This window comes from Podarcis gaigeae (assembly GCF_964106915.1).
Source record: "Podarcis gaigeae genome assembly, chromosome: 2".
Lineage (NCBI taxonomy): Eukaryota > Metazoa > Chordata > Lepidosauria > Squamata > Lacertidae > Podarcis > Podarcis gaigeae.
The window spans coordinates 6378809-6392972 of record NC_139679.1 but is presented as its reverse complement, the minus strand read 5'-3'; the positions used below and the strand labels follow the sequence as shown (position 1 = coordinate 6392972).

Genomic DNA, 14164 nt, shown 5'->3' with positions numbered 1-14164 from the left:
CAGGCAGGAGCCCCCAGCAAGGATAAAAGGAAGCCTATTACATTTGACATCCTTAGCCAAATTCACAGAAAATTGAGAGCCATATGCTGGTCAAAATTTGAAGCGCGGCTATTCTCAGCAGCATATTCCATTGCATTTTTTGGAGCGCTCCGGATAGGTGAGGTGGTATGTGAAGGAGGCCCAGAAAATACACAACGGGGTATATTGTTGCAGGACTTGACCCTCTCGTGCTCAGACCTGATCGTACAAGTCCGCAGTTCTAATACCGACCAGCAAGGGAAAGGGGTGCTAATTAGATTACTTTCAACGAAGAAAGCAGGGCCTTGCCCGGTAAAAGATACCAGGCGCTTCCTATATCTGAGACCCAGGTTGCCCGGGCCGTTATTAATCCACAATAATGGTTCTCCCCTGAGTAGGCACCAGTTTACTCGGGTAATGCGGATGGCGATAGTGGCCTACGGCCTCAACACGGCAGAATTCGCAGCTCATTCCTTCAGGATTGGGGCAGCTCCTACTGCCGTACATATGGGCCTTTCAGCAGAAAGAATTAAGGACATGGGGCGATGGAAATCATTGCTTACAAAACATATGTTAGAAAGAGCCGGTCACTGATCTTGCCTTGTTAGTTTATTTACCTTTCAGGAGACACGAGACTTCGGATAGGGATCGTGGGCCACAGTATCGTGCATTGGGCTGCTAAACGGGCTGCTATGTTGGGCTCCTGGCCTAGGCTCGGTTTACCGCCAAACATTGATGTCAGCTGGATGGCTAGGAGAGGGATGCGATGGGCCGAGTTCATGCCGATTGTTATGAACAGAGTGGCGATTGAGGGCCCCCCAGATGCCTTAGTAATTCAGCTTGGGGAAAATGATATAGTGTACAGTAAAGCCATAGATTTGCAATGGAATATTTTTGGAAACTTTGAGGAACTACTCACCTCTTATCCCGGCATTAGCATTCCGTGGTCATCTTTGCTAGAAAGGCGCACGTGGAGAGATTGTCGCTCTCCCGCTGCGGTGAATAGACCCCGAAAGATCTTGCAATGTACTGTGGCATGTAGAGTGGCGGCACTGGGGGGACGGGTCATTGACCATCCCGAGATCCAGTACACCAAGATGTACAGAGATGATGATGTACATCTTTCCGATGCGGGAAATGATGTTTGGTTGAGAGACATTACATCAGGGATTAGGGATTGGTTACAGGTTTGAGGGTATTGGCAGCGAGCTTGGGCTCGAGTGGCGGTTAGGCATTGGTGGGGGTACAATCCTATTGTTATGCAAATGAAGGGGAGAAGGAGCGCCATTACCTTCCCCCAAACAAGGGTAGTCCAGTAAAGGATTCTGGGGGGCATGGCCTTGTCCTAAGCCTATGGAGGTGTGGGCCCATGGCACGCTCCCACGTGGTGACACCGGGGGGAGGTCCTAGTTGATGTGCCTCAACAGGACTCCCCCCACTGGTGATTAACCCTTCCGACTTTCACCAGTTATTAATTAGGACCAATGCCTAAGGCCAATACTGCTCAATTCCTGTAATGAATAAAGTTGTGGCCTAATTTGACCCAATGTGTCTTCATTTCTTCAGAGGGAGGCGGGAAATCGCCACGCAACCAATAAAAATGATTTTTTTAAAAATGTTGAATGGGTGGTTCATCATAATTTCCCCAACTACTATCAACAGGAAGCAATAAAATGGGCAATATTTGTTAAGGGGAAAGCTGTAATTGAAAGCATGGGAGTCCTAAAGCTTCTATTCACATCACTCTTTCAAAAAACCAAATGCCCTGCTCTTGCATTTGATCTTAGTATTGCTGGAGAGCCAATATTTCCCCAGGGATTCACACAGTGTTAAAAGTAAGGCCAACCAATGACCCCTGGGGGCCATTTTGGGAGGCCTTTACGTGAAATTTAGCAAAGAGCATGAAGGCTTATCCAAAGTAGATCTGTTGGATAAAAACTGATCCAGTTGACCTAGTGTACTTAGACTGCCAACTCCTGAATAAGCTGAGCAGTCATGAAACTGGTTAAGAAGCCTGACACAGAGTATAGGAGTATAGGAATAAATGGAATATCTAGATGGGGAGATGTAGAAACTGGAGTTCTCCAAAGATCAGTGTTGGGACCTCACCCAATGAGCAGTATGCCAAGTGGAGATTTGAACCCAGGTCTCCCAGGTCCTAGTCTGAAACTCTAACCACTGCACCACACTGCTTCTCATTCTCCAACACTGGAACTCATGGACGTCCAATGAAGTTGAACTGGAAGGTTCAGGAGATAGGGATGCCCACCCACTTGGATGGTTTTAAAAGTGGATTGGACAGCCAAGATGTCTATGCTCTGCCTCTACAGCTGGAAGCAGAAATACTTCCAAATACCGATGGCTGGAAAGCACAGGAAGGGAGATTGCGCTTGATTGCTGCTTTTGAGAAGTCATCTGCTGGTAACTGAATGCTGGATGAGAAGAGACATTGGCCTGATCCAGAAGGTTATACCTTCCATATTCTCTGTTCCGGGCTCCCCAAACACATTTAAATGGGAAGCATCTTAAAAGATATTGCAATATAACTGCTCTGGTCCCTTCTTCTCCCAAGTATTTTCCCCCCATCTTAAATGCCTCCTTTCCCAGCTGCTATTAGGAGGAAAAATTCAATGTACTGGTAGATCAGCAAAATGACTCCAGAGGCTTCTCCTACACTGAAAATGCTGGCTAATCAGTTTGAGGTCCTGCAGCTGCTTGTCAGTTAAAATTAAAATCTTGCAACACTGATTATGATATCTTGTATCTGCGTTTTTAGAAATAGGTTGATTAGTGGACATTATCAGACAGGAACATTTATCTTCATACAAAATGAAGTTTCACTGTGTGACTTCACAGAACAAGCTGCTGTCAAAGGCACAAAGCAATAATCTTTCAGGTTATTTGGCAATCCTAGCAGCTCTTGACAGAGGTTGAATTAAAGTAACACCATGGAATTCCTTCCCCATTCATTGCCTTATTGATTTTAGTCATTTCTAAAACTTTTGGGGGGGGACGCGGGTGGCGTTGTGGGTTAAGCCACAGAGCCTGGGACTTGCCGATCAGAAGGTCGGCGGTTCGAATCCCCGCGACGGGGTGAGCTCCCGTTGCTCGGTCCCAACTCCTGCCAACCTAGCAGTTCGAAAGCACCTCAAAGTGCATGTAGATAAATAGGTACTGCTCCGGTGGGAAGGTAAACGGCATTTCAGTGCGCTGCTCTGGTTCACCAGAAGCGGCTTAGTCATGCTGGCCACATGACCCGGAAGCTGTACGTTGGCTCCCTTGGCCAATAAAGCGAGATGAGCACCACAACCCCAGAGTCGGTCACGACTGGACCTAACAGTCAGGGGTCCCTTAACCTTTATAGGAGAAATACAGAAATAAAAGTGAAACCAGAAGATGAAACAGAAGGGGAGGAGGGAAGTCAAATTATGTTTTTATTCTGAAGATGTACTACATTTCATATCTTTGGTAAAACTGAAAACTCGAAAAATAAAATTAACAAACAAAACAAATTGGGGATTGGACCTTGAGCAAGTGCAATATGTGATGCAGTGATGGCAAAATAAGGCGTATGACCTGTTGGATGCTGATGCTTGCACAATATCTGAGCTTAGTGTTGCTTATGTCTACATCTTTATAGGATCATACTGTTCCTCTTCATTTGGTTGTTCAGTGAATAAGCAGCTAGCTAGAGCTATTGTTTATACTTGTTTTGGCTTCCCTCTGCTGCAAGCAGCTCATTGCTTCATGCAAAATTCCTCCTTCCCCTCAATAACACTGCGTCGGAGGCTAAATAGAGCAGCGAGCTTCATGGTGGAGCAGGGGTTGGGATTTGGTTTCTCCAAGGCTTCCTAGGTCCCTGTGTGTCCCCACTCTTGCAAGCTTATTCCCTGCAGGTTTCAGCCATGTGGCTCTACCTGGCTGCCCTGCTGGGGCTTTACTTCCTTCGCCGATGGTACCAGGAGAGACAGACAGTGGAGAACCTGACGGAGAAATATGTCCTCATCACTGGCTGTTCCACTGGCTTTGGGAACCACCTTGCCAGGCATCTGGATGCCCGGGGTCTGTGGGTGTTGGCAACCTGTACCACCCAGAAGGGGGCAGAGCAGCTGGACAAGGTCACCTCAGAGCGCTTGAAAACCACCGTTCTGGATGTCACCAATAAGGAGAGTGTGGCAGCAGCAACGGAGTGGGTGAAAGAACAAGTGGGGAACAAAGGTAGCTTTTTGTTCTGTTGTTTCCATGCTCTGGATCAGGCCAGGCATTATCTATATCATCATCTCCTTATCTTTATTCCACTTTCCCACAAAATGTGGCCAAAGTGACTCCCAATATATCAAATGAACAAATGCTATTCAAAAAAGTTATTAGAAACAATTAATCCAGGCTTCTGGTTTCCAGCCGTGAGATATGGCTGCCTCCCAAGAGATCGAACCCTCAGTCTTGCCAGTAATTCAGGGTTAATATGAAGGTAATTAGCCCTGCTGACCCCCCCCCCCCGGGTAGGGGAGGCTGTGCCACCCTCAGATCATCCATTATCTGCCCTCCACAACAAGATGTGGGGGCAGGGGTGCAGGGTGATGACCACGGCAAAAACTGGGAACCTTCCAGAAACAGCCCTGTGTTCACAAAATTATTAAAAGATGGACTAAGAAACAGGCATGTTCTGGAAAGGAGATAAAAAAGATCTGCTAAACGAACCAAAATTTGGATGTCAAGGTTTTGAAAAGGACTCTATCGTTGTGTTTTCATTCATGTGAGGTGCGTGGTTATTTTTCCTTCTATATATCTACATCTACTCTTCTATGCCAAACTTCACCAAGAAAGAACAAACATTAAATGCAATACAGGCAGATTTCCAATTGTAATTAGTTATCTGGCTGTGCAGCCCTCGCTTGAAGTTCTAATTTGACTTAGCAAAAGATAAAGGAGTTGAGAAAATGGTGTCCATTAGCTGTGGTGCAGAAGGAAAAACTTCCTTCTGAGGGAGTGGGGGAAATTTTTTGGGACTACAATATGGGAAATGTTTCACGAAAAACAGTGCATTTGTTTGCATGGATTATTATTATAAAAGGTGAAAGTGAAGGTGAAGCTGGCATTTGGCAGGCTCCCCGTAGGGCCCGGGGGGGAGGTGTGGACTCTGGAAAAAGCCGATCAATTGCCAAATGATTGCTGAAAGTGATATATACCCTATCATGTTGATTTTCTACAAAAAACTTGGGATTAACAGCTTCTTAAACAACTTGAGAGCTCACGGTGTCATTCATCTTCAAATGAAGCAGGGGGGGGAGTGTGAGACAATTTTTCCAGATATCCGGAACATGGGAAATCCTTCTGAATTTTTTAAAAAATTCGGAAAGTAATTTGGTTTTATTTGTTTGTATTGTGATTTAATTAGATTAATATTTTTTTTAAAAAAAGAAAGAATCCAAATATCAGTGAGTAAAATTTTACAAAAACTATGCAATCAGCTTAATTCAACCTCTATAAGAAGCTTCTAGGGTTGCCAACTGATCTGAAAGACATTTGCTTTGTGCCTTTGACATCAGCTTATTCTGTGACATCAGCAAGTGAAGCTCCTTGTGGTGTGAAGAGAAACATTGAGACCTGATAATGTCCACAGATCAAGCTGCTCTTTAAAGCACATATATGAAAAGCCGTAAGTGATGGTACAAAATGCTAACTTTAACTGACAAGCAGGTGATGCTGGACTCTGAATTTTTCTTCCTAAGAGCAGCTGGGAGGAGCTGCAATCCACACCAGGAAAATGACTCAGGAGGAGGAGATATGTGTTCCCTTTCTTCAGAAATGCTGCCTGATCCAATCTAAAGATTAAGATAATTTCTCCACGGTGGCTGCTGAGACTGAGACAAGAAGGGAGATTCTTGTACTATTGTTAATAAATGATATAAATCATTTATTAATGATACAAACCCCACTTTCTTAGTTATTCCTCTCATCACCCTCTCATAAACACCCTCTCAGTGTTCCATGCATGCTATATTCTACACGTATCATGTCTTATTAATTTTATAGCAAAATCCCTATAAAATCTCCTAACCAACCTGTGCAAAACGTAGGCCCAAACTACAGACTCCATTCTCTGACAGCATGCAGGGAAATCAGGTGGCTGCTGTGCGAATTGATGCCCAGGGCTCCATACTATCCTCCACTTCAGTGCTGTGCTCATTTGACAGAGGGCAAGGACTGAAGTTGCAAGAGTGTCTGTGCAGGGATCCTAAGCACTAAGTGAGCAAAAGATGTGTGGGATAGAAGTTAAGATGGGTGCCTTGACTTAACAGCGTCATCCTTGGCAGTGCATATAGTATTAATGGGAAATGTATCATTGTGTGTATCTGCGTGCACACACACACACACAGACAGAGAGAGAGAGCGCGCTCACAAGAATGCAGATATACCCACATTTCCAAAGAATTGTGTATATCCAATTATTAAGGCAGGTGGGAACCTGGAACAATAAGAATATTTTTTTCTTCTCACACAGGGCTCTGGGGTTTGGTGAACAATGCAGCCACTGGTGCCCCATCAGCTCCCAGTGAGTGGCTGACCAAAGATGGCGTTGCAGGGATGTTCGGTGTCAACTTTCTTGGGATGTTTGACATGACGCTACACTTGCTGCCCCTGGTGAGAAGAGCCAGAGGGAGGGTGGTCAACATGTCCAGTGTAATGGGACGATTGGCATGCTTTGCAGTATCCTATACCGCATCCAAGTACAGCGTGGAAGCCTTCTCTGACATCCTGAGGTAAACATGATAGTTCTGTATCTTCCTCTTTCTCCTTGCTTTAGTGGGATGTCTGCTTCTCCAGCTAAGTTTCAAGCAGAGGACAGCAATGAATAAAGAGCAGGTGCACTTCCGGGTTGGCGCCATCGCCGAATGGCGGACTCCCTCCGAGCTCCGGAGGGAGCCTGCTCGGCAGGGGCTGGGTCCTACCGCACCGGCGATGCGGGGACCCTTAAAAACCACGGCCACGGAGGCCGTGGACATGGAGACTCGGCTGGCACCGTTAGCGCCCTCCCGACTCGTGAAGGAGCCTTTTTAAAGGCTACGGATCGGGTGCCGGGGAGAAGCGTGGTGCTTTGAGTCCTCTGCTATCCCTGCCGAGCGAAGCCGCATGCCATCCGGCGGAGAGCGCTGACTTCTTCCATTGAGAATTCGGACTTTTAACAACAACCCGTGAGTAATTTGGAAACCGGGTTTAAAAGGAGAGAAAAAAAAAGAATTTTTTTTCGGATTTGATATGAGCGGGGGGGGGATCCAAAAAGGAAGTCAGTCCCCCTCCCTACCGTAAACCTTCCAAAACAAGGACTGGGAAACCAAGGTCCAAAAAGAATTGTATTGCTGATAAAAACTAAGAATTCCACGATGGGAAATTACAAGAACTGTGCTGGAGGAAGAATTGAGGGAGAGGGAAAACGCAACCCCCCCCCCCCCCGGGAACCGGGGTGATTGAGGAGAGAGCCTGGTGAAAAGCAAAGGAGATTTTGACAGCTGTCAAAGTAGCTGTCAAAGTCGGAAATTCAAAGAGGACTTTAATACGAGGACTTTGCTGGTTAAATTTTGTTACAATTAGTTACAACTCGTTAAAACTTGGATACAAAATGGCGAAAACATGGATAACAATTGGACTTTTGGACTAGAGAAAACAAAGTTACAATAATCCCCCTAGAGGAGCTTCGGGACATTACAAAGAAGGTCGTAAGTGGAAAAATACCATCGGAATTTTACAGGACTGGTTATCTTCTGGGAAAGCTGCAAAACGGAAACAATATTGTGTCTACAGGGTGTTCAGCTAAAGGAGACAATAGAATTTTCTATTGAAGAAAGGAAGGGACTGAACGCAAGTTTTTGTTCCTGAATAACAATAACCCCTGCAGACTTACTAAATTTCTGAACTAGAACGTTTTAGCAGCGGAACAAGAGGAAACTGGACTACAACTTGGAAAGAACAATAGGGGGAGCGTTATTAAAGATTTGATGCTAAATGGTTTAAAAATAATTCTAAAAATAATTATAAAAAGAAAAAGCCAGCAAGGAGTTGGGGGAAAAATGTGATTTATGGACTTTAAAAATTCCAGGCAGACAACATGGATTGGTGGTCAGGGGGAAACTAAACCGGGGACGGGGGGGGGGGGGAGAAATAGAATCCAAAGGCTTGTCAACTATTTTCTGAATTGGTTTTCTTTTACTTACTACACTTTCTATTTTTCATTTTCTTATATTTTTATTGTGTGGGGTGTCTTTATCATTAAAAAAAGGGAAATTGTGGAATGGAAAGGGGGTGGGCCCTGGGGAAAGAACTTTTGTTTTGTTAGTAAGGGTAATGATGGGGATTGTACAAAATTAAATTTAAATTCGACTAATGGTTTAAACAAATTAAGTTTTAATTAGAACTGAGAGCTTGTGGAGCCAACAATATGATAGGGGAATACGGTAGGGGTGGGGGAAAGAGGGAGTCCCGGAAAGTGGGTGTATGAAAATAAGGCTTTGAATGTACTTTAATCTTTTCTTTCTGTATTTTTGAAAATCTTAATAAATATTATTTTAAAAAAAAAAGAATAAAGAGCAGGTGCTGGGGCATGTGGACTGCACCAGAGACTTACCAAGTAATCAGCAGGGGTTTGCACACCTAAGTCAGCTCTTTTTCTTGAGGAAACAATTTAATGTACCAGCAAGAGTTGTAAGCACCAACCTCCTGGTGGCTGCCTCTGAATATGCCTGATGCCGGGTCATGGACAATGCCCTGGTGCCTCAACACAGAAGAAGACATGAGGCTGCATTTCACCACATCTTCCTTTCTTTCTTTCTTTCTTTCTTTCTTTCTTTCTTTCTTTCTTTCTTCTTCTTCTTCTTCTTCTTCTTCTTCTTCTTCTTCTTCCTCTTCCTCTTCCTCTTCCTCTTCCTCTTCCTCTTCTTGTTCTTCTTCTTCTTTAGGAAAGATGTTCTATTCCATGGAAGCCAAATCATGATCTTCCTTATTATTCTGGTTCAGTAACAAGATGTGTTTCTTGATTTTTCCTCCTCAATTCAGGCGAGAGATTCATCCTTTCGGGGTCCGAGTCAGCATTATTGAACCCGGTTGTTTCAAAACACCCATGCAGTCAAAGATAGTAGAGAGCTACAAGAATGCATGGAGCCAAGCCCCTTCTGACATCAAGGAAGCCTATGGGCAGCGCTACTTTGAGCGCAGTGAGTAGAAATGGGCGGGGGGAAGAATTCAGTTTGGTTTGCAATGTGCGAAAGCACACAACTATTACAATGCCAAAGCCTGCAATTAAAGCATGTGCTAATAAGTCACACTGTTGCAGTGCAACACACACACACACACAGAGAGAGAGAGAGAGAGAGAGAGAGAGAGAGAGAGACCATGAGACCCACCAGGCTAAATTGCTGGTTTCCAAATCCATAGCTAAACACGCTATGGCTTAAGATCCCACTTTCTTGGAGCCCCCCCAAAAAAAAATAAAGGAAAAAAACCTAGATGGACATTTCCAAAATATAAGATAAAAAACAAATAAAATAAAATATTTCAATAAAAAACTTATTTTGTTATGTGTAAATGGCTTTAGATACCTGTTGGGTCCATAAATTACCATATATAATATATGCAAAGAAAGTGAAATACCTTGGAGTGTGGATATCAGCGAAAAATATTAACCTATATAAGGATAACTATGAAGTCACTGTTGGGATACTGCCAGGGAGATAAAGTCCATCTGAGCCCCCAAGCCGGCTGCCAGACGATCCATCGACCTCCCGTAGATACAGTATCAGCAATTAGCGACACGAAGCCTAAGAAATAGCTTGCCACATTATTGGGCTGGTGCACACTCTGTCAGCAGAATTCACACAGCAAAAGTTGCACTCAGGAGGGTATCATTTAGAATGTTTATTCAGCGTTGGTCAGAACAAAGAAAAGCATGACCGCCTGCTAGCGTGTTCTGGTGCAGAGAGAGAAAACGAAAGCAATAGCAAACATAAACATCCTGAGAACAGGAAATACGCAGACTCTGTGACTCACAAGCCTGCTCCCTTTTAAGGTGGAACGGAAATATCCTAACAGTCACTTGGAAGAATATTAAGAAAGATCTTGAAATCTGGGAGAGATTGAGGTTATCTTTTTTGGGGAGGATAGCGGTTATCAAAATGAACGTTCTCCCCAGAATGTTATTTTTGTTCCAAACCATTCCGGTACTAAAAGGTCTAAAGCAGTGTAAAGAGTGGCAAAGAGCCTTAGCGAGATACATCTGGCAAGGCAAAAGACCACGAATAAAAATGAAAATATTGGTGGACATAAAAGAAAGAGGGGGATTCTCTCTACCGGATCTAAGTTTATATTATGAAGTGGCGTGTTTATTGTGGCTGAAGGATTGGATAAGATTGGAAAATAGGGACATCTTGGACTTGGAAGGTTTCGATAACAGGTACGGGTGGCACTCGTACCTGTGGTACAAAAAGGTGAAAGTTCATAGAGGCTTTCTAAATCATATTTTTAGGGGACCACTATTCCAAGTATGGGAAAGAAATAAAAATATATTGGAAAGGAAGACACCTTGGTGGATTTCACCAATAGAGGTGTTAACTATTAAAAAAATAAACATGGAAGGAAAGAATGCCACTTATGAAGAACTAACTTGGAAGACAGATCAAGGGATAAAACTTAGACCATATGAAGAGATCAAAAATTTATTTACAGGGTGGTTGCAATACCACCAAGTAAATGACCTGCTAAAAGAAGACAAAAAGAAAGTAGGATTTGAAGATTAAAAAATCTAAATTTAATGTAGAAGTTATAGAAGGTAAGAACAAAACACTGTCAAGGATGTATGATATTTTGCTGGAGTGGTATACAAAAGATGAGGAGGTGAAGGAGGCCATGACTAAGTGGGCGATAGACATTGGATATAACATCGATTTTGAGAGGTGGTTGGAACTATGGAACAAGAATATGAGATTTACGGCATGCACGGCACTAAAGGAAAACCTGTGGAAAATGATCTACAGGTGGTATCACACACCAGTGAAATTAGCGAAGATTTATAAGTTGAAGGATAAAAGATGCTGGAAATGTAGAGAGGTAGAAGGTGACCTCTACCATATGTGGTGGTCGTGTTGCAAAGTGAGAGGCTTTTGGGAATTGGTTTATAATGAACTTAAAAAAATCTTGAAATATACATTTCCCAAAAAGCCAGAAGCTTTTTTGTTAGGAATGGTCGGTAAAGAAATTTAAAAAAAGACAAGATCTTGTTTCTATTTGCTACGACAGCTGCAAGAATTATGCTAGCACAAAATTGGAAATTAGAAGTAATACCCAACATAAGTGATTGGCAGGTTAAAATGATAAATTATGCTGAGCTTGATAGAATATCAGGAAGATTAAGGGACCAAGACGAACAGAAATTTCATGATAATTGGAAGAAATATTTAACGTATATGGAATCTAAATCTCAGGTGACACTGGTGGGGTTGAAATAACTCTAACAGCGGGAAAGGCCTATGTAAAAGAGTTAAAAAGTACACGACTATATAATTTATTCGATACTTACCAAAGGAGTGGAGGGAAGTCCAAGGCTCAGTTGAGACTCAGTTATGTATTTTATTTATGATTTGTGAAGTGGATATAATTTGTATAAGGTATGTGGTGGATTTTTTGTTTATGTTTTTCCTGTATATATGTGCAATATGAATAAAAATTTATTAAAAAAGAAAAAAAGGGGGGGAAAGGTTCCGTCTTAAAGCAACAGAAAATGCTCCCAATGCTCCTCCTTAGATTTAGACCTCCTAGGCATAGAAATCCAGAAGCTAACCTATCCCTTCAGAACCCAAAATATTTAGGCTATCTCCTGCGGAGGTATAGGGCAGCATAGAAATCAAATCAATAAATGCAAAATCAATACATAAATGTTTTTGCATCGCTAAGTTTTCTTTTCTTTCCTATATCCCACACACAGGTCTCAAATTATTAAAATTCTGCCACTTCACCGGCAGCAGCAACTTTCAACCGGTCACGGACTCTATAGAACATGCCCTGACCTCCTGCTCCCCTCGCATCCGCTACTGTCCAGGATGGGATGCCAAACTCTTATACGTTCCTCTCTCTTACTTGCCAGACTCCATTCTTGACTTCCTGTGGAGATGCATCTGGCCCAAACCAGCACAGGCCGTGTAGAATATGCTGAAGAAACATGTCAGTTCTCCAAATGAACCAAGGAAGTCTTTGCACTATTAACGATGTTCCGTTGTTTCTCTTTTCTGAAGTTCTAAACCAGTGGTTCTGATACTTTTCTTCCCACGGACCACTGGAGAATTGCTGAAGGTCTTGCTGGACCATGGTAGGGTGCTCAGGGACTTTTAATTGTAGTTTATTTCTACTTTTATATCTTTATATATACAATGTATTTTGTTGCATTACAATTGGAATTCTAGAGTATTAAAGTCTATTAAAATGTTTATCTGTTGCAATGTAATGTCCTACTCAGTAAGGATTTCTCTCACACCACACAGATACACCACTGAAAAACTGGTTTGTTTGATGTGGCATTTGGCCTATAGTTCCAGGAAACAAATTAATACCTTTGGTGGATCCCCAAAGTACACTGAGTTAAAGGCAGGATCATGATATTATCTCAGGGTTAACCTCAGTGTCCCAATGACTTTCTCATGAATGAGTTTGGCTGCAAGGCAGTGGAGGTTGAGAACCAGAGTTTTCCTTCTCCAGGACTGGCTACCTTCCCTTTTGGAAATGCGTGGGGCCCTGTCTCAGTTCTGGCAGCAACAACCAGGGTCGCCCATAGTCACTGGGTAAATAATATGTCTTTGTTTAGCTCCATGAGTAAGGAAAAGGGGGTGGATTCTGAGCACCATGTGAGTAGGGTCGGCCCAGGGATTCTGAAGGAAGTGCCCCCAGATCTAGCCTGGTGGCAAGATTTTGAGTTGGAATATGGGGCAGGAGATGTCCAGGGATGAGATTCCCCATGTGCCAGAGAGGAAGCAGCTGGAGAAATTGTCTAGGGGTGTGAGACTGGAGGCCCTGACCCACAACCCAGAAGGAAGGGGAGCAGAATACTGGACCCAACATGGACTGAAAACTGTGTTTGATGTACTCAAGGATAAGAATTCTGGGAAAACCTAGGCAGGCTACCTCAAAGCAGGAGGAGAGAGGTGAAAGCTAAGAGAATACGGAAGGGGTGGGTTGGTTGGTTGGTTGGTTGGTTGGTTGGTTGGTTGGTTGGTCATTCATCATAACTGCCAATCCCCTACACTCATCCTTCTGAATTTTTGCAAGTCCTCTACGCGGTCCTCCAGATGTTTTGGGACTACAACTCCCACCATCCCTAGCTAACAGGACCAGTGGTCAGGGATGATGGGAATTGTAGTCCCAAAACATCTGGAGGGCCGAGTTTGCCCATGCCTGGTATAGAGCAATTCAGGACAAAATACGTACTTTGGGTATTTCTCTGGAGAGCCTCCAAACAATCAAGCAGTGGCTTTATGACCATGAAAACCAGCATTTGTCTCCTCACACTCTGAGACCCTGTTCCTCAGAGGCCTTAGATATAACTACTTCTTATGGATTTTGTGCCAATTACCTAAATGACCTACTACTTCCTTCCCAATGAAGAGCTTTTATCTTTATTTTTTAAATAATATTTATTAAAAAATTTCAATCAAAGCAAATTATATATTCCAAATTATACAAATTACCCAATAATCAAACAAATCTCAATGTTATGCCTAATTATAAATTATTATTATTTTTAGCTGACTTCCCAAGCTTTGAGATCGGAGGGAATCCTAATTATCTCATAGTTCTACTGCATTTCAAAATATTACAATAATTCCCTTAAAACATTCTGATGTTAATCCTTCATTATCTTCAACAGCTTCTGCATTCATTCTACAAGTGAGTTTAAGTTTAAATGTTTCTGTGTGGATTTTATGGCTTTACTCTTCTTCTTTATAGTCCAAATCTGTAGTCCAAGATTCCCCTCTGTAAATTCACATCCTCTCTTCGCAAACTGGTGCCTCTGCCGAATCAGTCCAGGAGCCTTCCACTGCAGGTAGCTGCCATATCGACATACAGTCTAGATAAAATCAAATCATGGCGTCTGCCCAATGTTGTTCCT

General features: G+C 43.0%; 1 protein-coding gene across 1 annotated transcript; it reads left to right on the top strand.

The window, feature by feature from the left end:
• Positions 1–3755: 3755 nt before the first annotated feature.
• On the top strand, positions 3756–12505 carry LOC310840200 (17-beta-hydroxysteroid dehydrogenase type 6-like). Its single transcript, XM_083729501.1, has 4 exons — positions 3756–4236; positions 6524–6782; positions 9070–9227; positions 11990–12505. The coding sequence occupies exons 1-4, from the start codon at positions 3924–3926 to the stop codon at positions 12205–12207; spliced, it is 948 nt and encodes a 315-aa protein (XP_083585627.1). The 5' UTR covers positions 3756–3923; the 3' UTR covers positions 12208–12505.
• The last annotated feature ends 1659 nt before the right edge of the window (positions 12506–14164 follow it).

What these genes read in the sequence shown, in the direction of transcription:
- LOC310840200 (XM_083729501.1), top strand. Translation starts at nt 3,924, where the DNA reads ATGTGGCTCTACCTGGCTGCCCTGCTGGGGCTTTACTTCCTTCGCCGA. An exon ending in GCCTTCTCTGACATCCTGAG is followed by an intron (nt 6,783 to 9,069) that starts GTAAACATGATA and finishes TCCTCAATTCAG; the next exon opens with GCGAGAGATTCATCCTTTCG. An exon ending in GCAGCGCTACTTTGAGCGCA is followed by an intron (nt 9,228 to 11,989) that starts GTGAGTAGAAAT and finishes TCCCACACACAG; the next exon opens with GTCTCAAATTATTAAAATTC.